Source organism: Caretta caretta, chromosome 2, assembly GCF_965140235.1.
Source record: "Caretta caretta isolate rCarCar2 chromosome 2, rCarCar1.hap1, whole genome shotgun sequence".
Classification (NCBI taxonomy): Eukaryota; Metazoa; Chordata; order Testudines; family Cheloniidae; genus Caretta; species Caretta caretta.
The window spans coordinates 142589088-142613654 of NC_134207.1; the positions used below are offsets into that span (position 1 = coordinate 142589088).

General features: G+C 44.0%; 1 protein-coding gene across 1 annotated transcript in view; it reads left to right on the forward strand.

Annotated features, from left to right (window-relative positions):
• Nucleotides 1–24567, forward strand: part of SEMA5A (semaphorin 5A) — a 657104-nt gene that overhangs the window by 216184 nt on the left and 416353 nt on the right. The window contains exon 3 of the mRNA XM_048839567.2: nt 10704–10803. Within this exon, the coding sequence (XP_048695524.2) occupies nt 10704–10803 (100 nt within the window). The remainder of the gene's footprint in view (nt 1–10703; nt 10804–24567) is intronic.

Below are 24567 nucleotides of genomic sequence, written 5' to 3' on the forward strand. Positions count from 1 at the left end.
GGGCTCTTCCCTCTTTGAATCATTAGTTTCTGTGTCCTGCATCCCTTATCAAAAGTTTAGTGAATTGGAATTTGGCTCAGTCTGCCTTATTAGATTCCAGAGATTACACATTGTGTACTGCCAGTCTAGAAGTTGCAGTCTAATACTGAAGTTCATAGATTTAAGGCAGTAGTTTTCAACGTTTTTTCATTTGCAGACCCCTAAAAAAATTCGAATGGAGGTGTGGACTCCTTTGGAAATCTTAGACGTAATCTTTGGACCCCTAGGGATCTAAGGGTAATTATCTTCCTAATGATATAAGGTAGCACCTTCAACTGCTAATAGTCTAGGTGGGGTTCATGTTCAACTGTTCAAACATTCAGAGTTGGCACATTATTTTTGCTGAGCTATTTGTGACTGCAGGGATGATCATCAGTGTATGAGACATGTTCTATATATATTATATTTGATTTCTTATGTTTTATTTATATGTTGGATGTTTTTTTTTCCTTCTAATGTTAATTTTAAAAAATTGCCTGATTATACTTTCAGTGAAGGCAATGGGAGGTTTGTCATTATGTTCATAACAGTTAATACCCAGCAAGAAATCTCATTCTGTCATGTATTTCAGAGGTATTGGGTTGGTATAAATATGGGAAGAATTTGACCCCTAGTAGAAAAAAAACAAACAAACAGCTAGAGGACTTCCATTATAATAGAGTTAAATAGTGACTGTGGCAGAACCATTGACCTAAAATTCTGTGCACCAATAGATATTAAAAACTGGAGCTACCAAAACAAACATCTCTGTATAGTTTCCATTATTGTATGCAGTGTTGTTGTAGCTGTGTTGGTCCCAGGATCTTAGGTGGGTGAGATAAAATCTTTTATTGGACCAACTTCGGTTGGTGAGAGAGACAAACTTTTGAGCTTACACAGAGCTCTTCTTCAGGTCTGGGAAACAAGAAGTTAAAACTTGTGTAAGAGCTCTGAGCCAGAGAAGCAGCCCAGGGAGCAGGAGGCAGAGCAGCAGCAGTGCTGAGGCAGAGAGCAGCTGGGGCTGGAGCAGTCCAGTGCCATGTGTGGTGAGCAGATGGGGAGAGTGAGGGGGACCCTGGGCAGCGGGCCCAGCACTGGGAGACACCTCCAGCCAAGACGCCTGACTGGCCAGACTTGGATGGGGATCGTAACCCCAATGGGGCGGGGGTGACTCTGGGAAGAAGGGTCCTGCTACCTAGAGCCTGAGGGTGTGTGGCCACCGCCAGAGCAAGTGTCCGACCTGTAGCATCCCTGCAGCACAGCCAGGGCCTGAGAAGGGGCCTGGGACGTGTGAGGAACAGACTGAACTTCCCTTACATTCCAGAGATGCTGGTTGTGATGTCCCCGTGCCACAGAGTGGGGTGACATGTTTTCCTTTAACCTTTCCCATTTTTTCCTTCTTTTTAAAAATTGATTGCTGTTTAATCAATTGTATTTGCTTTGAACTGTCTGTAATGATCAGTGGGTCACAGAAGCCTCCAGTGCACAGAGAGCACCCCAGAGTGACCACGGCAAGTGAAGTCCCCAAGGAATCCTGGGCCCAGCCTTGTTGGGGTTACGAGGACTCTGGCAGACAGGAGAGTGGAAGGGGAGCCCTTGAGGTCAGGCAGGCCTCTGGGTAAAGGAAGCGAGGACTCAGATCCTTTTGTTAGCCCATTTCACCGGGATAGTGTATAAGCCAGGAAAGTTCCCCGCAATAGCGGGACCATTCCTCCGCTTACACGTAGGTTATGTTGTTTACGTTACATGGTACACAAAGATATATCTAATTTTCCTAGTTATTCAATTTTTTCCCCACAGAGATTAAAATCATACCATAAATGGGCTAATTATACCTATTGCCAACAAACAGCACATATTACCCAAAATAAAGCATAAAAAAGCTGGCATGCCTATTGGCATACCTTGCCTCAGCCCCACTGAGATAGATAGAAGAGAAATGTGCTTAAGTTGTCAGATAAAGTATAGCAGGGTTCTGAGATACAATCATCATCATTTTCTCTGTTGGAAGATATTGAAGAGTATATGCTCATATTCCCCGGCTGCACTCCAGAGAAGGTGATTTTTTTCCCAATGAGAATCAGTGACTTATGAATAGGAGTGTGTTTAATTCATTGGTGAGTAGAAATGGAAAAGAAAGAACTCAGTAGGAGGTGGGAGGAGGAGCGGAAGAGGGAAGGCAAATGTAAAGAGAAAAAATGAGTAGTCCAAAGACAATAAAGTAAAATAAAACAGATTTGCAAATGTCATTTTTCTTTCTTCTTATCTCTTTTGCACACAGGTTAGTATTTGTGTTCATAAAACTGTTTTTTGGTATAGTTGTTATTTATGGAAATGTTTGTTTAATGAAGTGAAGCTTAAAATTAAGTAAAAAATCCCACTGAAATGGATACCCTAGTTTTAGAAAAATCACTCAGAAACCTAATCTCTCTGGTTCATAGTTTAGGAATATGAAATCCTAAAATGTCAGACTAGAGAGTCTGTAGGTACACCTAATTAGGACCATAAAGAAAGAGGTGCTGCAAAGATTTCCCCAAACGTATATCTCTTAATATATTCTTTTGGGGCTAATGAGACTGGCACCTTGGCAGCAGGGGTGATATGTGAATGAAAAGTGGAAGATCACAGCCAATATTTCTACCTTCTCTTGTTGCCTTTGAAGAAGATACTAATTTATCATAACTGTCACAGGAATTAACTATAGAAGTTATCTTTAGGCCATTATCCAGTATTTTGAGGGTGGTATTTTACCAGTTTTAGTCTAAATTAATTTAATGTTGTTAGAAAATAACTTTTATATTCTAAAGTACATTTTAATTGTATTTGGTGAGATTAGTGAATCTATTGTACCGGTGCCACCCGGAGATTTCTGTTAATATTGCAAATTCAGTAGTTTTAAACAGTGATTGAGAAAAATAACTGCTATTTTTCTAAAGCATCGTTTGCTGAAGAAAACTGTGTTGCAAATGTATCTTGATTTAACTTTAGTAATATGGTCACTTTGCAGTTACCCCTATAGAGTGACAGATAGGACAACATAACAAGAGAAGCCATGGGATGACACATGATAGTTTTAAAATTTTACCATCCTGTGACTGATTGCACCCCTGTATTCACACTCTACTCACTACTATAATGATCTTTGTACAAAATGTGCCTTGTGCAGTATCATTTGAAAACTAATAACTCACTGGTCAATAATATCATGGTGAAATGTATGTAGTAACATTAATAAATTTATGAAAAAATTGAGAGAGGACTTTAGCATATTTGTTTTGCTACAGGCTTTTTAGCTCTGGTAAACTTCTTGTTTTCCAATTTTAAAAAAAATCACACTTTGGTTCACTGCAAACAAGAAAGTACAGTACTTATATAGCTTTTGTGTTAAAAACCTGAACCTCATTTAAAGTGTGTACATTTATTAATATGGTGAAAAAGGAAATTGTATTTTTCTGTATTAGGAAAGAAATATAAGTCAAGTATATCAGAAGTCAGGAACTCCTCAGTTCATGCCAAAAAAATGGCCCCTGCTAGTGCCACTTGACTTGCACTTGTCTGCTCTGTGTCTTTCCCAAGGGGGATTGGACCCTATTTTGCTGAATGCTGCCCGAACACACAAAAAGCTCCTGCCCTGGAGAGCTAACAGTATAAGGTCCCAATCTTACACACACTTATCCATATGCTTAACTTTAAACATGCAAGTAGTACCATTGAAGTCAATTGTGGATAAATGTTTTCAGGATCAGGGCCTAAAAACACAAACAAAATGAGGGTTTGGGTATGAACAAGGTAATGACTGGCACAGTTTTGCTTGTTACATGTTTTGCTGAGTTTTGCTTTATTGCTTTAAGTTGGAGTAGAGATAGGATGAGAGAAATGGCAGGAATCCAGGAATTAGTGAAAGTAAGTGAGTAGGAAAAGGAAGGGACAGTCGTAGTTTGTTAACTGTCTCACTATGATCAGTAGGCAGTATACTTAAGTTACATAGCAGTAGACAATGTAATTGAATTACATATTTAAATATGTAACTATTCCAATATATAATTCTGTAAGTGTATTATTTTGTAAAGTGTGTTATGTAACATTGGTATGGCGACCATTAATAAAGTGAAGTTAATTATTAATTACATTGATTAGTTTTACATGGGGTTCTCATCTGAAATAAATGTATTGGTAGACGCTGACAGTACCTTGTGCACCTCTGACTCTAAGGAACTAGATGCTCAAATCTTTTATCCCTCATAGAATTCAAACATCTTGTATCGCTTTAAGAAAGTTATCATGTATGTGTAGTAATGTACATTGCATAGTACCAAACCCTTGTGTATTCTTACTATTTAGATGCTAATGAGGTGCAATTCTGGACTAACTCCGTTGACTCAGCCCTAGTCTATACTGGGGGGATGGGTGGGGATCAATCTAAATTACACAACTTCAGCTACGCAAATAACGTAGCTTAAGTTGACGTACTTAGATCCACTTACTGTGGTGTCTTCACCGCGGTGAGTCGACTGCTGCTGCTCCCCTGTCGACTCTGCCTGCGCCTCTCATGGCGCTGGAGTACAGGAGTCGATGGGAGAGTGCTCAGGGGTCGACTTATCGCGTCTAGACTAGACGCGATAAATCGATCCCCTCTGGATCGATCGCTGCCCGCCAGTTCAGCGGGTAGTGAAGACATACCCTTAGTTACTCAGATGATGAATTTATTTGGGATTTCTACCGTGTAACTAAGAGCAGAATTTCACCCATAGTTTAAAGATTTTTACTGGCATATTTCAGTGGGGCTTTCGTTTGATGATCTGATATTAGTTCTCCTTTACAGAAGTGTTGTAAAAGTTATAACAGTAGCCCCTATGGGGCTGTAACTACTCCTGTGAGAGACATTGCATGATCAGTGTTTGAAATTGTTCCCTAGAAGTTAAAACATTTGTTGTTGCAGCCTGTTCCTCTTCCCTTTTTCCCCCAGATGAAGTAATGTTGAATGATACAGGAGGAGAATAATTTTTGTTTGGGGGGAGCAGAGAAAAGCAAAGTTCAAAGGGAGCTCTCAACAGCTCTCATGCTTGCTTTGACCTTCCAGTCCATGCTTTCTCTTCCCTGCCCTGCTAAGGTAAAAAAGAGAAGGCAAACCCTATGAATGATCCCAATTGCCTGCTGTGCCTTATTTATTTACCTTCACAACACCCGTATGAGGTAAGAAAGTACTTATTTTTAGCTTAATTTTACAGCTGGGAACCAGGGCACAGAGAGATTATATGTGTACTCTGCAAGTGATGGTGAGTTTGTGGCACAAATAGGAACTCATCCAGCTAGCAGGGGTAACAATAGTACAGATGTGATGGCATGGGGTAGCAACCCAAGCGTATATCAGGGCTCCCTGGGAGGCTTGTATTTGGTTGGGTAGCCTGTGCTGAAGCCCGCGGAACCATATCTACACTACTATTGTTTACCTACCTGTGCTGCAGTCACCCCTTCACTTGTAGTGAAGACATATTCTTAGAATCTTGCCCAGGGGTCATGCAGAAAGTCTGTGGCTGATCAGGGAGCTGAACTTAGGGCTCCTGAGTCCCAGGCTAGTGGCATAACCATCAGGCTAACCTTCCTCACTGCCCAGTGGAAAAAGAAAAGGAGTACTTGTGGCACCTTAGAGACTATCAAATTTATTTGAGCATAAGCTTTCGTGAGCTACAGCTCACTTCATCGGATGTATCTCACGAAAGCTTATGCTCAGATAAATTTGTTAGTCTCCAAGGTGCCACAAGTCCTCCTTTTCTTTTTGTGGATACAGACTAACATGGCTGCTAGTCTGAAATCTGACCAGTGTATTTCTGTTGCCAAGATGCCCTGTTGAACTGCCTCTGTATGATGCCTGCTTTTGTGAGTACCACAGGGGAAGTCACTGCAAACATAATCTATTTGGTTAGTTAGGTTCAGAGAAACCTCAGGGAAAGTACAGTCAGAGTGCTGGACTTAGATTTGTTCAGGACTCAAAGACCCTGATCTTCACCAGAGGATCATTGTGTTACATTATATGTTTACCATAATTACTCAGCTTGTTGTGTTTCTATTTTGTTTGGATTCCTGTGATTGTTTAAAATTGTTTCATTTCATCTGGTGAATCTTCCAGCCACCACCATTGGCCGACACTGGGCCCAAAGGCAAGGAGAGTGCTCAGAACTGTGAGATATGCTTACATGTTCTTTAAGACCACTAGGGTCATATCCTTAGGCTATCAAGACCTTAGGGACTGGCTAGCTGGGGAGTTGGAGGTGTTGATTGGTAAACTGAGGTATTTGCTGTTTGATTTTTTTTACCTTTTCTCTCCGTTATCCCTTCCCACACAAAATATATCACTTTTAATGCCTTTCAACAGACGTTCTCACCGTTTGTATTCTGGCTGGTTCCTTGACTTCTTAGAACACCGAGATTCTATATTGTTTTTATGACATTAAAAGAATATTATTAACATTGCAAAGTCAAACGCTCAAAAGTTAGGAAATGAAAGATTTAAGGTTTTGTGTACAACCTTAATTTGTCCCCTTGTGCATATGTATTATGATACAGTCTTACATGATCACATGCTATTACATGATCACATACTATTTTTTGCAGGACTCCTGCCTGATTCAGTGCACAGGAAGGATGATGGTCACTGAATGAGCTGCTACTCAATATTTCAAGTATTCTTGTTGTAAAATGTGTGGCTCCAGGCCTTATTTACTGTACACTACTCAAACCTTGTTCTGAAGACAGAGTTACTCATTTCTCCATACGTTTTCTATGATGCTGATCACTGTCATATTTGATTAAGTCACAAACATCAATGATTTTATTTTCAGAACACCCTTGTGAGATGAGGAGGTGATATTATTTCCATTTTACAGATGGATAAGCAAGCCACAGAGAGACTGTCAAAAGTTTCCATTTACTTTGGGTGCCCAATTTGAGACACTTAGGACCTGATTTTTCAGAGCAATTCATATCATATAGCAGTTTATATGTTCAGAGCACAGCTCCCAGTGACTTCAGTTGCAGCTGTGAGATCTCAGCAATTATGCAAACAAGTCTTAGGTTGGGTACCCAGAAAATAAGTGACACGCTTAATGACCGCCTGTGGAAAAAAATGGTTTAAGTGACTTGTCTAGCATCATGCAAGAACTCTACAGCAGAGGCAAGGATAGACTCCAGTACACCTGCATGGTTTTCAATTAGTTTAACCATGAGACCCTCAGAGACTCCTTTCTTTTCCTGCAATCTCCAGTCTTATTCACTACAGAGCTTCCAACTTCTGCAACATATGAGATGGGGTCCTGCAAACAACAGCTCATTCACTAGACAACCCTGATTAATTCCTTCAGGACCATCCATCTACTGGCTCCTCATTCCAGTCCCAGTCTCCATCCCCAAGGGCTCTTTGTTCCACTCCCAGTGTCCCTTCACAGTCGGGTGCAGTCTCCCACTTTGAGCTGCCAATCTGAGTCTCAGTCTTCCCTTCGTTGCCCAGCCAATTCCAGTATTTCCTGCCAGACTCTGAGTCTTCCCATGCTGCAGCTCCTTGTCCCAGTCCAGCTATTATCTCCTCTGCATTGGAGTCAGGTGGCTTTCTCCTACACACAGCCTGGGCAGCAGCAGCAGCAGCAGGAAAAGTGAGAACAGAGAAGAAACCATCTCCCTGCCCTCAGTTACTGAGTCTGGCACCAAGTTACTCGTAACAACCAGGAGCAACATCATAGAATATCAGGGTTGGAAGGGACCTCAGGAGGTCATCTAGTCCAACCCCCTGCTCAAAGCAGGACCAATCCCCAACTATATCATCCCAGCCAGGACTTTGTCAAGCCTGATCTTGAAAACCTCTAAGGAAGGAGATTCCACCACCTCCCTAGGTAACCCATTCCAGTGCTTCACCACCCTCCTAGTGAAAAAGTTTTCCCTAACATCCAACCTAAACCTCCCCCACTGCAACTTGAGACCATTACTCCTTGTTCTGTCATCTGCTACCACTGAGAACAGTCTAGATCCATCCCCTTTGGAACCCCCTTTCAGGTAGTTGAAAGCAGCTATCAAATCCCCCCTCATTCTTCTCTTCTGCAGATTAAACAATCCCAGTTCCCTCAGCCTCTCCTCATAAGTCATAAACTCCAGCACTCTAACCATTTTTGTTGCCCTCCGCTGGACGTTTTCCAATTTTTCCACATCCTTCTTGTACTGTGGGGCCCAAAACTGGACACAGTACTCCAGATGAGGCCTCACCAATGTTGAATAGAGGGGAATGATCACGCCCTTCAATCTGCTGGCAATGCCCCTACTTAAACAGCCCAAAATGCCATTAGCCTTCTTGGCAACAAGGGCACACTGTTGACTCATATCCAGCTTCTCATACACAGTAATCCCTAGGTTCTTTTCTGCAGAACTGCTGCCAAGCCATTCGGTCCCTAGTCTGGAGCGGTGCATGGGATTCTTCCATCCTAAGTGCAGGACTCTGCACTTGTCCTTGTTGAACCTCATTAGATTTCTTTTAGCCCAATCCTCTAATTTGTCTAGGTCCCTCCATATCCTATCTCTACCCTCCAGCGTATCTGCCACTCCTCCCAGTTTAGTATCATCTGCAAACTTGCTGAGGGTGCAATCCACATCATCCTCCAGATCATTAATAAAGATATTGAACAAAACCAGCCCCAGGACCAACCCTTGGGGCACTCCACTTGATACCGGCTGCCAACTAGACAAGGAGCCATTGATCACTACCCGTGGAGCCCGACGATCTAGCCAGCTTTCTATCCACCTTATAGTCCATTCATCCAGACCATACTTCTTTAACTTGCTGGCAAGAATACAGTGGGAGACAGTATCAAAAGCTTTGCTAAAGTCAAGGAATAACACAGCCACTTCAACATTGGAGGGACAGTCCTGCTCAGCCCCTGGAGCCTTAGGCTGGAGCATGCTCAGTTCAGATGGATTTTATGGTGAAATTAGCTGCCAAAATCTTACAAGTCTCTGCTGAACATGTGCAACTTGTCATTTTTTTCAGAGGCTTATAAATGGCCAGATTTTCATGGGGACACCCTGATACTAGGGTCCCCCCTTCTAGCCAAATATCAAGCTGTTGCTCCAAGCATGGGGATGCTAGAACTTCTCAAACAAAAGGTTGTATGATGGCTTTAACAACATTTTTTCCCTAATCTCATTTGCAGAAATGGCTGGACTATTTTTGATGAAATTTTCCAAAACATACTCAGCCTGAGGCAGAAACCCGACATGGATAATGTCAACCCAAATAGTTAAAGTTGGACAATGTTATCAGCAAGTGAAAACAGAGGCTTATAATGGGAAGTGTTGGGAGCTTTAACAATAGGCTGGGCCATAATATAGTAACTACCAGTTCCACCTACAACACTATAACTGTTCCCATTGTGTACATATTCTCACAGCACCTGGAGGCACCACTTTGACACCAGTGATTGATTACCCCAGATCCACCTGCCTTTAAACAGACAGCGGCACAGACCATGCAAACCTACAAACCAAGGTCCTTCATGTATATTCAGCTAGCAGTGCCTGGTGGCTACATACAAAGTATTTTTTTTTAAATGCTTCACGGAGCTCTAGATTGGAGGAAATCAGGAATTTTGTGCTGTTGCTATTTTTAAAAAAGGGTCAGTTTTACAACATTAAATGTTTATAAATAACAATTGTGTGTGCCTAATGTATGTGAATACTCACGCTGTGTGCTCAAATCATCCATGTCCACATGCATATATTTAATGTGGCACCCAACTAGTCATATATGTGCAGAAATAGTTGATTTGCACCTGTACATCAACCACTAGTTAGGCATGCACAATTGCTTATCTGCGCTTCATTTCAAAAATCGGGATCTATATGTGTACAGGTAATCCTTGACTTTATGATGTTCGACTTACGACAATTGGTTTTGACTCTACAATGCTCGGACCCGCAACGGAGTGGATTGTGGTTCTGTGTTACGAAGTTTCGACTTACGACACAATTTTCAGGAACCACTTGTGTCGCTAAGTCCGAGGACTGCCTGTAATTTGAGTGTGAATGGTGTGTTGATGTTTCTCAAATTGTGAAGTTTGCCCTTTGGTCTTCTGCCTCTGTATTTCACAGTGCTACATCATTTTTTTCTCGAAGAAAAGTTTATGTTAAAAATGACAAAAATGCAGCAGATGAATGGATGTTTCTCTCCCCCCCTCCTTTTTTTTTTTTTTTTGGTGGAAACGGTAAAAAATAAAGTTCTTTTTACTTAATATGCTTAGCTCAACAGGACTTTATTGTGGTTTTTAAAGTCTTCAGCTATTTGTGGTTTACTTGTACAGGAAATAATTTTGTTCGCATTTGGTTATCCTCTAATGAATCATGGTAACTGCACTGTGTTGTTGTCTGCCTTGTTCTGTGCTTGGGGAAGAAAAGCACATCTGGCCTGTAAATCAGAACTAAACATCGATACCTCATTCAGCTGTTTATTTAGTGACTGCTCTCTATGTTATATAGGTCTATAGTGCAGATTATCTACACAGTGGTGAAAATCTCATATGGCCCCTTAAAGAATCACACTGGGAAGCCTCCACGCCCCCACAGTATCTCTGATATGTAATATTTTCTACCTGATACAATGTAACTATGCTTCTTGCAGTAACAAGTATATTCTCTTTTTATTCTTTTAGAAATTGTCCCCTGGTTATGTGTGTTCAGAGCAGAGAATGCTGTGGACTTCTCACAATTAACATTTGACCCAGGACAAAAAGAACTTATTGCTGGAGCAAGGTGAGAAATTTATGAGCTTTTGTTGATTATTCTTGTGTGAAGTTAAGTGCTAGTGAGCCAAATTCTGCCTTCAGTTGTATCTATGCAACTCCATTTACATCAAGTCATGAAGACATACTGAACTGGATGTAACTAGAGTTTCATCTGTTATAACTGACAGAAGATTTAAAGTGCTAGGTTGGTTCAGGGTGCATAAGAAGTTGCTCTGTATTCTCACTTTTAGGAGCCTTGTCCTGTAGTCATTGCAAACTCAGAACTCTTATTAATGTCAGTGAGAGATCAACACAGAACATGACCCTACAGTAGTAAGAGGTAAAGTTGCTTTAAGCCCATGTGGGAAGAGTTTAGTTCAGGATACATTTTATAGCAACTCCAAATATGGTTTTACAGCACTTTTTTTTCCCCTTCTATGATCCTATTCATGGTCCAGTCTTGCTGCCTTTTTCTTGAATGGGATATATATTAAGGCAGTAGTTTTCAAACTGTGGTCCATAGTGAAGTACTCTTGCATGCTCTGTAGAGCTTCTTCTGTTGTAGTGGTGAAACATTTGTCGGTCCGCAGACACTGATTTGTCCTAGTAGCTGTAGCGCAGTAGAATTCTTTGGTTTCCCAAGACTTTAACCAACTAAACTTAACTTTTAACAAAATATTTTTGACTATATCTATTTTTTTCATTTACAAAGCACCAATCAACATAATATCTAGGTTCCCTCTAACACCAGCAGCGTGTTGCTGCTTCACATTTTTCTTTGGAAGCTCAAGAAGTAGTCCACAAAATAAAGAAGCTTGAGAACTGCATTAGGGCTCAAATTCTGCCATCATACCTGAACAATTTCCATTGGTGTCAATGGAATGGTGTGTGTGGTTTGTTTCCGGCAAAATTTGGCCCTGGAGCTCAAACTGATTGTAAAATAGTTTTAATGGCAGCTTTCAAAATCAGGAAAAGCCTGATGAAAAAAAGTTTTTTCAAGAGAAAAGTTTTAGCATGGTCATTTTTAAAAATCTTATTTTAAAACTGCGGAGATTTGTGTTTAAAAACAAACAAAATAAAATTTGAAGACTTTTTATTTTCTGCTTGGCAACTTTAAAATCAAGCTTCAGAATCCCTCCTTAAAATCGCCTTTGCCATGATGTCTACAAGAGTTCACAATGGTTAGGCTGCTGATGTGCTGAGATCACTGCTGGTGATGCAAACTGATATTGTTTCATTTATTTCTTGTTCTCCCTCATCGACCTGTCAGTCTCTCAACCTGTTGTTTCTTGTGTTAGATTGTAAGGTCTTTGGAGCAGGGACTGCCTTTTTGTTCTGTGTTTGTACCGAGCCTAATACTGTTGGGTCCTGGCCCATGACTGGGGCTCCTAGGTGCTTCTGCAATACAAATAAATAAATAATAATACAATAATAAGAAGTTGTATTATGTATCTGAGGGTAGAATGAAGACTGTTGTTAAACTAAATCAAGTTCTTAGTAGTTTGAACAGTTTCCAATTTTTTAAATTTTTTTTTCAAATAATGATCACTTTTATTTCTAGAAAGACAAGGCAGGTGAGGTAATATGTTTTATTTTGCCAACTACTGTTGGTGGGAGGGACTTGCTTTCAAACTACACTGAGCTCTTCTTCAAGTCTGGGGAAGGTAACCAGGATGTCTAAGCTAAATACAAGTTGGGATAGATTGTTAATCATAAAGGGTTCACGTTTGCTGTAGGAGACCACTTAAAATAAAGTGGACAAATAAGGGTTATCAGGCAGTGGAGTGTGTTACAAATTTGTAATGACCCATACAACCAGTCTCTCTCTTAAGTCCATGGTTTTTAGTGTCTAGCAGAATTATGAATTTAAGTTCCCATGCTTGTCTTTGAAGGTATTGTTCAGGCTTCCTTTGAGGATGAGGACTGAGAGGTCAGCCTTCAAAACAAACAGGCACACACAGCTGCAGCCAATCAACCGCCTTGCCCCTGTGTTTGCAACTAGTCACAGGGAAACCCCTCTGTCCACACACCTTACCGTCTGATTACGGATCCTGTCATAGAGTCCAAGGGTTTCCTTGACTTTCCAGGACCTCCGTGACTTCTTCTGGGGCGGGGTTGGAGCAGCAGCTGGGATTGGGTCAGCCTCCCTGGGGCTGAAGCAGTGGCAGTCCGCTTCTGTCACAGGAGCAGTGGTGCGGTTGGAGCAGCTGCAAGCCCCCAGCAGCAGTCTAAATATTGCCCCCCTCCCCGAAGGTATTTTAAGTTAAAAGTCAGGGACACGTCATAGGCTTCCAGGAATTTTTGTTTATTGCCCAAAACTGACTTTTACTAACAATACCTGTGACAGAATCTTAACTTTATTTCTGATCAGTCTGGCGAATTGCCTTGGGTGGCAGCTTCCTATTGTTTCAGCTATTACTGCACAAAGGGACATTTAATTGTTACTTCCATTCAGCCTGAAAGAAAGATGCTTAGCACACCTATCAGCTTCAATGAGCTGTACAATATCTGTAGATCAAAGGCTGACTTAATGGCAGCCATTAACACTTTCCAGCAGACCAGCACCCCCATGCTCTGATCTGCCCATCATCCTGATGGAGTTTAAAATGTTGGCACCTTGAATGAAATATCCCAGACAGAAAGAAAATAAATTAACTTTTTAAAAAAATACAAGCTTAACAATTTATGTATTTACTTAGTGTTTTGCTGTGAGGGCATTTTTACATCAACCCAAATCAAGTTGGCTCTGACCTAATCCTCCTTGGAGTTTTCCTTTCTCTCCTTTATCTCTTTTCAGCCAAATCAGGAGGGACTACCTCCAACAGCAGTGGTTCTCAAACTTTTGTACTGGTGACCCCTTTCGCACACAGTGAGCCTCTGAGTGTGACCGCCTCTTATAAATTAAAAACACTTTTTTATATTTAATACTATTATAAATGCTGGAGATGAAGCAGGGTTTGGGTTGGAGGCTGACAGCTCATGACGCCCCATGTAATAACCTCACGACCCTCTGAAGGGTCACGACCCTCAGTTTGAGAACCCGTGTACAACAGGCTCCTGATGAGTGTCTGTTGTTTCTACGGAGGTGTTAGCTGAGACAGAATTCTAAATGGGAATTTATGATTGTCTCAACTCTTTTAAGTGACATATCTGAGGAACTGTCCCAGATTGAGGTATCAATAGAGAAGGTTTTGGACAAATTGATGAATTAAAGAGCAATACGTCACTCGGAGCGGATAGTATTCACCCAAGAGTTCTGAAGGAACTCAGATATAAAATTGCAGCTGTACTTCCTGTGGTATGTAACCTATTTTTTCAAATCAGTCTCTGTACCAGATGACGGGAGGGTAGCTACTGTAACACTGATTTTTAAAAAAAGGCTCCAGAGGTGATCCTAGCAGTTACAGGTTGGTAAGCCTAATGTCAGTGACAGGCAAATTGGTTGAAATTATAGTAAAAAACAGAATGATCAGACACAAGAATAAACACGATTTGTTGGGAAAGAGTTTTTGTAAAGGCTTTTGTAAAGAGAAATCATGCCTCAACAATCTATTAGAATTCTTTAAGTGTGTCAACAAGCATGAGGACATGGGGGGATCCAGCTTGAGGTAGTGTACTTGGACTTTCAGAAAGCCTTTGACAAGGTCTCACACCAAAAGCTCACAAGAAGTCATGGGATAAGAGGGAAGGTCCTCTCATGGAACAGTAATTGATTAAAAGATAGGAAACAAAGGGTAGGAATAAATGGTCGGTTTTCACAATGGAGAGAGGTAAATACTGGCCACCTCATCCTCCCTAGCCAGGATATGTACTGGGATCTGTTCATGTGCATAAATGATCTGGAAAAGGGAGTGAGGAGGCAAAATTTACAGATGGTACAAAATTACTCAACATAGTTAAGTCCAAAACTGACTGTGAAGTTACAAAGGTCTCTCACAAAACTAGGTGACTGGGCAGCAAAATGGCAGATGAATTTCAATATTGGTAAATACAAAGTAAGGACATTGGAAAACATAATCCTAACTATATATACAAAATGATGAGGTCTAAATTAGCTGTTACCACTCAGGAAAGACATCTTGGAGTCATCATGGACACCTCTCAGAAAACATCCCCGTAACGTGTACCAGCAGTCAAAAGAGCTAACAGAATATTAGGAACCATTAGGAAAGGGATATAATAAAACAGAAAATACTGTAATGCCAATATATAAATCCATAGTACACCCACACCTTGAATACTGCGTACAGTTCTGGTTGCCCCATCTCCAAAAAGATATATTAGGATTGGAAAAGGTACAGAGAAGGGCAACAAAAATGATTAGGGGCATGGAACAGCTTCCGAATTAAGAGAGATTAAGAAGAGTTGGACTGTTCCATTTAGAAAAGAGATGACTAAGGGGGGGATATGTTAGAGGACTACACAATCACAAATGGTGTTGAGAATGTGAATAGGGAAGTTTTATTGACCCCTTCACATAACAAAAAAACTAGGGGGTCACCCAAATAAATTAATAGATAGGTTTAAAACAAACAAAAAGAAATACTTCTTCACACAATGCATAGTTGTCATGGGATGTTGTGAATGCCAAAAATATAACAGGGTTCAACAAAAAATTAGATAAGTTTATGGAAGCCAGGTCCATGGCTATTAACCAAGATGGTCAGGGACTCAACCCCATGCTCTGGGTGTCCCTAAATGTCCAACTGTTAGTAGCTGAGACTGGACAATAGGGAATGGATCACTCAATAATTGCCCTGTTCTGCTCATTCCCTCTGAATCAGCTGACCCTGGCCACTATTAGAAGACAGGATACTGGGCTGGATAGACCATTGGTCTGTCCCAGTATGGCAATTCTTATGTTCTTACAGCCTCAGTTTCAGGGGCATCATTTCAGAAAAATTCAGTGGTGGGGGAGGAGGACAAAGAAGTATCAACATGTAGAACATAATATGTAATTATATAATGACTTGCAAAGTCTTAGGGGCAGCAGGGAGTGAAAGATGTAATGGTGCATACAGAAAAGTCTGGTTCGGGGCAAACAAAGTCTTGGAGGGGGTGGGAGGTGTGATTTCCCTTTGCCTCATAGCAAGTGATGCCTCTGCTCAGCTTCCACTGTTACATTATCAGTTTCTGAGGACAGCATTGATGCTTTCTGAGATGTTCCTTATGCATAACTTTTGGTTTAGTCCTGGGGACGAACTATAGCCTGTACACCACATCACTTACTTTTCCTTCTCCTAGGATTGTGGAACCAGACCAGGTCCCCTCTTTTCAAAGTTTCCTGATATGACCTTACATAATAGAGTCTTTTAATTTTATATGAGGCTATACTCATATTTTTACTAGCAAAAATTTGAACTTTTTCAGTTTTGGATTGTAGGGTTTCTGTTTAGTCCATATGGCCCAAATTACTTTATTCCTCCTCCTTTTCCATACAAGAGGTTTTCTGGGGTCCTTTGCTCATGCCCAAACAAGAGGCGTGCTAGGTTACACATTATACTCTCATTGATTGCTGTTCTATAAGCCATCAAGAAGAATGGGCTTTGCTGTTCTCAGTCCCACTGGTATTCCAGAAATATAGCCTGCTGAATCTTTCCATCATCCCATCAGACTGTGGGTGCACTGAAATAGTCTGAATTTTGTGGAACACTTGAATCTCACAAACTTGCTGAAACACCTTGGATTTACAGTTTGCTGTAGCTCACAAAAGCTTATGCTTAAATAAATTGGTTAGTCTCTAAGATGCCACAAGTACTCCTTTTCTTGATCAGTGTGTATCTCACCTAGGACCCCAAATCTGATGAAGAATTCATTCATTAGAACCTCTTGCCACTGTCACAACCTCTTGGTTTCTTATGGGGTAAACTTCAGGCCATTTTATAAAGTAGTCCATAGCTACCAGTAATTATTAATTACCAACCTCTGTCTCAAAGGCCCAAAGTCATCAACATCAATGTGCTCCTTGAGCATCCCCATGAAATACTGCTGCATTGGGGTTCTCTGATTTATGGGGACTCTTCTTTGCAACACAGCATCACATTTCCTGCACCTATTTTCTACATCCTGCCTGCTTTTTCCCAGTAGAAATTCTCTCTTAGCTTGGCTAAGGGGTTTGTAACTTGCAGAATGTCCAGAGGTTTTAAAATTATGATAATCACAGAACTCCTTTTTTCATTTTTTTGGCACAATCAGCTGCCACCTGTGCACATCACCTACTGGTTTTCACATTTTCTAGTCAATATTTCATCTTTAAATTCCAAACTTTCCCAATGTGACGCTGAAAGCTTTTACATTCTTCTGTATATTAATACATTATATAGATTATATCACCAGGAGAGCCTTTCGGGTAGTTCGATAATTTCTCTCTGGCAAAACTAGATTTTTGCTGTAATAAGCCAGCACCCTCTCAAATCCTCAGTGTCCTTTGTCAATATTGCCCCTGATCTGTAAGTACCAGCATTTGTGTCCAATATGAAAAGGGGTTTGAGACACAGGTAGGCTAAGATAGGAGTTACAAGAACCCTTTTCAAGTCTGAAAATGCTAAATCACACTTTGCTGACCACTGACGTTGTTTCCCTTTTTCACCCACCCTACACAATGGTTCTGCAGTAGTGGCAATATCACAAATAAACCTTCTATAATAAGAGCAGAACCGTACAAAACTCTGTGCATCTGTCAGCATCTGGGGAGTTCACCAGTCCTGTACAACCTCAGTTTTCTTTTTGTCAGTTGAAATTCCTACACAGTTATCAGCCATACTGAAATCCAAACCAATTGTTAGCTCATTCACTATATCGGCTATTCAGCCTTCTTTCTTGAATTCCATTAGTCCAATTTTCAAACTCAATGTTCTCAATCTTAGGATGGGTGTCCTTGCCTGATTCACTGTCTCCATTTGAGATCAATTGGATGGTTCAGTTTAGAATCCCCTATTCTCTAGGACTGTTAGTACGTGTAGCCTAATAATTGTCATATTGTGATATAATGGCTCTGTAATCACATCAGCCAACTCCTTCAGCACCCTCAAATGCATTGTATCCAGCCCTATGGACTTGTGCATGTCCAGCTTTTCTAAGTAGTCCTTAACCTGTTCTTTCACAATTGAAATCTGGGAGCTGACCTTGTTTGTGAAGACCGAGGCAAAAAAAGCACTGAGAAATTCATCTTTTTCCTCATCATCTGTCACTAGGTTGCCTTCCCCATTCAGTAAGGGGTCCCACACTTTTCCTGTCCTCCTTCTTGTTGCTAACATACCTGTAGAAATCCTTCTTGTTACCCTTCACATCCCTTGCTAGCTGCAACTCCAATTGTGCGTTGGCCTTCCTGATTACAGCCCTGCATGCTTGAGCAATATCTTTATACTCCTCCCTAGTCATCTGTCCAAGTTTCCACTTCTTGTAAGCTTCCTTTTTGTGTTTAAGCTCCCCAAAGTTTTCTCTGTTAAGCCAACCTGGTCGCCTGCCATATCTCCTATTCTTTCTGCACATCAGGATGGTTTGTTCCTGCACCCTCAATAAGGCTTCTTTAAAATACAGCCAGCTCTCCTGGACTCCTTTCCCCCTCATATTAGCCTCCAGGGGATCCTGCCCATCAGTTCCCTGCGGGAGTCAAAGTCTGCTTTTCTGAAGTCCAGGTGTCTGTATTCTGCTGCTCTCCTTTCTTCTTTTTGTCAGGATCCTGAATTCAACCATCTCATGATCATATTAGACATAGAGCTGTATTACAGGGCTCATGGTAATCAGCTTCCACCTTCATCACTAGCAGCTGCTTCCTTTTCTGATTGGTCGCTTCAAGGAAAGATTTAAGTTCTGTGGCAAATTTCAGAGCTTCCTGTAGTGTCCTTTGCCTCCTTTCGCTGATCTTGATCTGGAAGCCCAAATCCAGTTGAGCATCTATAAATTGGTCCGTTGCTAATTCATCCTGGAAGTCCTTGCTGGTATCTGAGTTCACCAGAAACACAAATCTCCCAAGGTCCTGTGCCTGTTCAGGTGAGATTTCTTTTTTCCTCTCTTACCATTTCTTAGGTGCGCCCTGACCCGCAAAGAGTAATGGCTGGCTCCAGGCTGCCTATCAAGAGCTTGTAGCAGGTCTGGATAACTGACTCTTTTTTCTGGAGTAAGCTCTGCAGGACCATCAGAGCCAGGCCATTCAAGTTGGCTGCTAGAAACCTCCTTCTCTGTTCTTTCCCATACCTGTTCATTTGGCCTATGATGTTAAACTGAGCCAAATAATCTACCCAGGGAGTTTTATTCCTGTAAAATAATGGGCTTTTGTGTTACTTGAGCTAGAACAATCTGACCTGTCCCCCCTGAAGATTAGAAACAGGTTAGAAAAGTTTTGGAAATGTCCTGTCTTCCCCAGTTGTTGTATGCAGTGTTGTTGTAGCCATCTTGGTCCCAGGATATTAGAGGGACAAGGTGGGTGTGGTAGTATCTTTTATTGATCCATCTTGTCTCTGTCTTCCCCAAATCACCTGGATGGTCTGATTCCTTATTCAGATGGCTGACTTGCACTGTGATCTAGGACCCTTTGAATTCCTTCTGTCTGGAGCTGAAATGATAGCTCCTTAAATCCTTGCTCTTGTGGACTTGTACTGGCAAGTTCCAAGTGAGCCAAAGTTTTCCTGGTCTTCCCTATAATCTGGAAAATATTTTGGTCCATTGCAGTCAGGTTGCTCGTCACCTCTCTCTGTCTTGCCAGACCAGACTGGAAATTTTTGTTTTGGACTTTCAAATCTGCCTTGATACTTGATAGCTGCTACCCCAACACAGATTGAATCTCTAAACAGAGGTCATCTCTCTGTCCTTGTCCAGGTATTGCTTTATTATTTTTTGTGACGTCTCTAGCTCTTTTTTTTAGATCTTGTTTTAATTTCTTCTGGCCATCTTTTTGTTCTGTGAGCTCTTCCATTATTTGTTCCATCTTCTTTCAACAGGAATAATACCTCACAATTTCTCTCACTGGAAACTCTATCTCAATATTGCCCCTTTCGGCCTGAGCAGCTAGCTAATATTTGTCGCCCTGCAGGCTTATTTCTGTTCAGAGAAGAAATTGGTTATTCAAATCAGGTATTGGTTTAGTGCAGTCTTCTTTATTTATAAAGAATGTACATAAAGTTCTATTTCCCTGAACACAATAGGAACACACAACAGCAGGCAGTTTTCTTGCTCATAATTTCCAGTCAGTCCCTAGGAGCTCTGTCTCTCTGTTCCTTCTCAGAGCCAAGCTTGCAACTGCTTGTCTTGCTTTCAAGTGCCTTTCTTCTGTCTTTCTGCTTCCTACACACACACCTTGCCAAAGATCCCCTAAGGTCCTGCATCCGGAATCAGGGAACCCCCTCAGCCCACAGTATTTAGCTTCTGATCAGGCCTTGCTATGTGGTCAATTGCCTTATCAGCTTTAATTAGCTCTATGATTTTCTTTGGATCAAAGACTCACTTGATGGCAGCCATTAACAACTTCCAGTATAACAACAGATTGTTTTATAGTCCACATTGAAACTGAAGCACAGCTGTAGGGACACTGGCTTTTTTTTTTTTTTTAAAGTAACAGTTCTCCTTCTGTCAGCCTGTTGTGCAAAATAAGATATATATATGTGTTAGTGGAAAGGGACTTCCGAAACAAGGGAGCAACTCCTGGAATGACTGATGCCTTAGCTTGGTTCTTAGTGACAAAATGTAATTAACTACCTGCCTGGGACAATTCTCCACAAACTGCCTGCATAGCAAAATTCATTCAGAAAAATATGGGGGGAACTTTATCATTCTCAGTTTTGATAAAATATCCCAAAGAGCAATTTCAAAGAAAAGTGAAGATTTCAATACAATTTCTGAAACTGAACCAGAAAGGGAAGGTCAGTTCTTTATGACTCCTAAGTTTTGAAATTTGCTCAGGTAAGAAATAGCAGAGGATGTGCTATTATATCAGTTGTTTCTAGACTGAACTCAAGCAAGACTTTCAAATAAACACTGACTTACAGAAAACATTAATAATGAGTCTTACATTTTGTTTTCTGTGTGAGACTGTACTGTTTTGTTTTATGTGCTGTGTGACAAAGTTCCTCCTCTACGTTGGTGGGTCTTGCGCTTATTGGCGGATTTGCTCGCCTTGGAGCATCACGGCAGCCCTCAGTTTGGCCGTTTTCGTGAACCCACAGTCCAGGTCAACTCCTCCTGTGTCTGACCAGGAGTTGGGAGGATTTGGGGGGAACCCGGGCCCGCCCTCTGCTCCAGGTTCCAGCCCAGGGCCCTGTGGAATGCAGCTGGCCAGAGTGCCTCCTGGAACAGCTGTGTGACAGCTACAACTCCCTGGGCTACTTCCCCATGGCCTCCTCCCAACACCTTCTTTATTCTCACCATAGGATCTTCCTCCTGGTGTCTGATAATGCTTGTACACCTCAGTCCTCCAAAAGTATGCGTTCTCACTCTCAGCTCCTAGCACCTCTTGATCCCAGCTTCTTAGATGTGCACCACAAACTCAAGTGAGCTCTTTTTTAAACCCAGGTGCCCTGATTAGCCTGCCTTCATTGATTCTAGCAGCTTCTTGATTGGCTGCAGGTGTTCTAATCAGCCTGTCTGTCTTAATTGTCTCCAGAAGGTTCCTGATTTTTCTGGAACCTTCCCTGTTGGGAAACGGAACGTCCTTTGCTTGCTCCCCAGCTATCTGCTTTCTATTCTTTCCTTAAGCCCCCTGGCCTGGATTTTCTTACTTTTTGAACCTGCCTTAGTTCCCCCCTCTGACCGGGCCAGACGCTTTTTTTGCTTTGTTTTGATTTTTTGTTATTTTTTTTCTTTTTGCCGTTTACGTGCTGGTCAGCTTCCAGCTTGCCGCCAGCACCCGCCCCCCCCCACGCCTGCTTTCGGGTGCAGCTATTTGCCTCAGCTGAACCCCCTGGAGGAGCGGGGGGAAGATTGCCGATTTTGCTATCCAAAGGGGGGAGTGGAAACCCCCAGACCCAGCCGTTTTGCTGGCAGCTCGGATTTTACTTCTTATCTCTACAACATTCTTAGCATGCAGGAAGCCTTGGAACACAGCCAACACAGCTGGAGAAGAAGATTTCAGAAGACAGGAGAAATAACCCAGGGAAGCTACAAATCATTGTGAAGGGGGCCGTAAGACTGAGTAATTTTCTGAATTATACTCTCGTGGGGGGGAGTTTGACTGTGGTTTACTTGCGTTTGTGGCAGCACAGGGGGTGTGGCACGGAGCTTCCCCCCGATCCATCGGTGCCCCTAACCCCCCCCCATTACTACAACTGTCACGGCCCCCCCTGCTGCCCGTCCCTGCTGGCAACCTGCCATCTACCTTCGGATCCAGTTGTTCGCTTTGAACTTTGCCTTTCGGACCGGACATAACAGCCGACCAACCTAGACTCTTTGGACAAACGTGCGTGGGTCTGCACACCCCCCCTCCGGATTGCTTATCCCACAGCTTGCCCCTATTACCGGACCCCGATTTTGTTTCCTCCCCCCACCCCCAGTCCAACCCCTTCGGCGTTCCCCTCCTCCTGCCTGCAGCCCAGCAGGGAGGAGCGGTTACTCTGCTTCCCCCTCCCTTCTCCCCCTTCCGGTGTCTCCCCGTCTCTCCCTGCTCCCAATGGCGGGGAATGAGAAGGGCGAGGCCCCTCTAACAAAATCAGCTGTTCCTCCCCCACCTCCCCCCCTGCCCGACCCCCAAGGTCCCCCCCCACTATTGTCAAAATACTTGCCACCCTCCTCCGCTGGGGCACCGGCAGCAGGAGGCACCGGAGTGATTACTGCTGCTGCTGCACCCACCGCCCCCCCAGATTCTAGGAAACCCCCCGCAGCTGGCCGGAAAGGCCAGGTTGGGAAGAAAGGAAAGGGCCCCGCTAAAACCACTAAGCCCTCCATGGCAGGGGCTGCCCCCACCGCTGTGGCCTCATCATCGACTGTGGCGCCCCCCCCCCCGCGTTTCCCTCCACCAGCTCTGCGATTGTCCCTCCCCCGGCCCCCAGGACGTATGCCCGGGCGGTGACGGGCTCCCCCCTGCCTGCCGCCTCGTCATCTCGCCCCCCCCCGCCTCCGCTACCATCACCAGCGGCCGGGGCCCTTTCCCTGCCTTGACCAGGAGGCACGGTGTCCGTTGCCTCCTGGTGCCCACCTCGCCCCATGTGGAGACATACGTGGAGGCGTTGGCGAAGGTGGTAGGACCCACGGCTATTGTGGCGGCCTCGAAGATGTATGGGAAGGTCGTTTTTTTCTTAGCTTCGGAGGCTGCCGCCCAGGAGGCGGTGGAGAGGGGCCTGGCGGTGGGGGGGGGTGTTTGTCCCCCTAGAGATGCTAGAAGACCTGGGCATTCGCCTCGTCCTCACCTCCGTTCCTCCCTTCTTACCCAATGCTGCCCTGTTACCCGCTCTCTCCATCCTAGGGAAACTTGTCTCTGTCATCAGCCCTCTCCCATTGGGCTGCAAGGACCCCACCCTCCGTCACATCCTTTCGTTCTGCCGGCAAGTGCAGCTTCTACCGCCGGCGGGGGCGTGTGACGGAGAGGCGCTCGAGGGGTCTTTCCTAGTCCCCTACCAGGGAGCCCGCTATCGGGTCTTTTACTCCACCGGAGAGGCCCGGTGCTACCTCTGCCGCTCAGCGGGGCATGTCCGCAGAGACTGCCCTTTGGCCCGGGGGGGAGGGGCACCCGAGACCCCCGAGACCCGGCAGGACATCGGCCCCGTCGTTGCCGACGCCCCTGGCTGCCCGGCACCTGAAACCAACCCTCCTCCTACTTGACCCATCGCTGCTCCCATCCGGGCCCAAGAGATACCTTCCCTACAATGCCCGGGCGAGCAAGGGAGTTCCACCTTGCTAGTACCAATCCAGTAGAGCCTATGGAGGAGGGTGTGGCAAAGATATTACCAGGTACAGGAGAGGGCCCGCCCCAAGGAGAACCCCCCGCCCCCTATGCTGCCTCACCGCTACCCCCCCGAACCCGTGAACCATCACCTCCGCCCCCCGACATGACCCCTGCTAACCAACTCCCAGACGACGCTATGGAGGGCTGGACCCTAGTCCAGGGGAAGCGAGGCAAGCGGAAGGCTCGAGCTCCGCTGCATCCATCCGACACGGAAGCCCCCCGGAAGACCACAAAAGGAGGCACTGATATTGAGCCTCCCGCTACGGCCACGAGTGAGATCCATCTGCTGGTGTCGGGAGGGGAAGACGGACTGGCATTGGAGGGCAGAATCCCCCCTCCACGGGAGACCCTCCCCTCCGAGACTCCTGAGGACACCCCTTCTGCCTGGATACCACCCGAACCCCCCGCGGACCCAGAGGCGACCGTTGAGGCGGGCCCTAGAGGAGAGGCCCCCGGGGTAGCAGGAGCTGGCCTCTCCTCCATGTACGCGGAGATTGAGGCCCTAGATTTGACCCCGGTCACCCAGGGAGAGGATGATCTACTGCCGGCTGGCCTCGAGCTGGGCAACCTTACCCCAGCCCCCCTTTCCCCATGCTCCCTCCCCCTAATTGCCTTCCCAGGCGAGCACCCTGCAGAAGGTGGTCCACCACCTGATGCCATGGCCGCCAAGACCACCACAGAGCCAGCGCCTAGCATTACTGGGAGCCCCCTCCCTTACCCCTTAACCCTTAACTCTGCTCAGGAGGTACTTTCCTTTAGCTGCTTGCCTCCTGAACCCCAGAGCCTTACCCTTGCCCCTGCCCCCACCCATGTCCTTGCCCAAGTCCCCTCCTCCTGCAATGCTAATGCCGCCCCTGGGGTTATTTCCTTCCCGCCTTTCGCAGATTCCCCCCAGGGAGCAGTCTTTGCACTTTCTAGTCG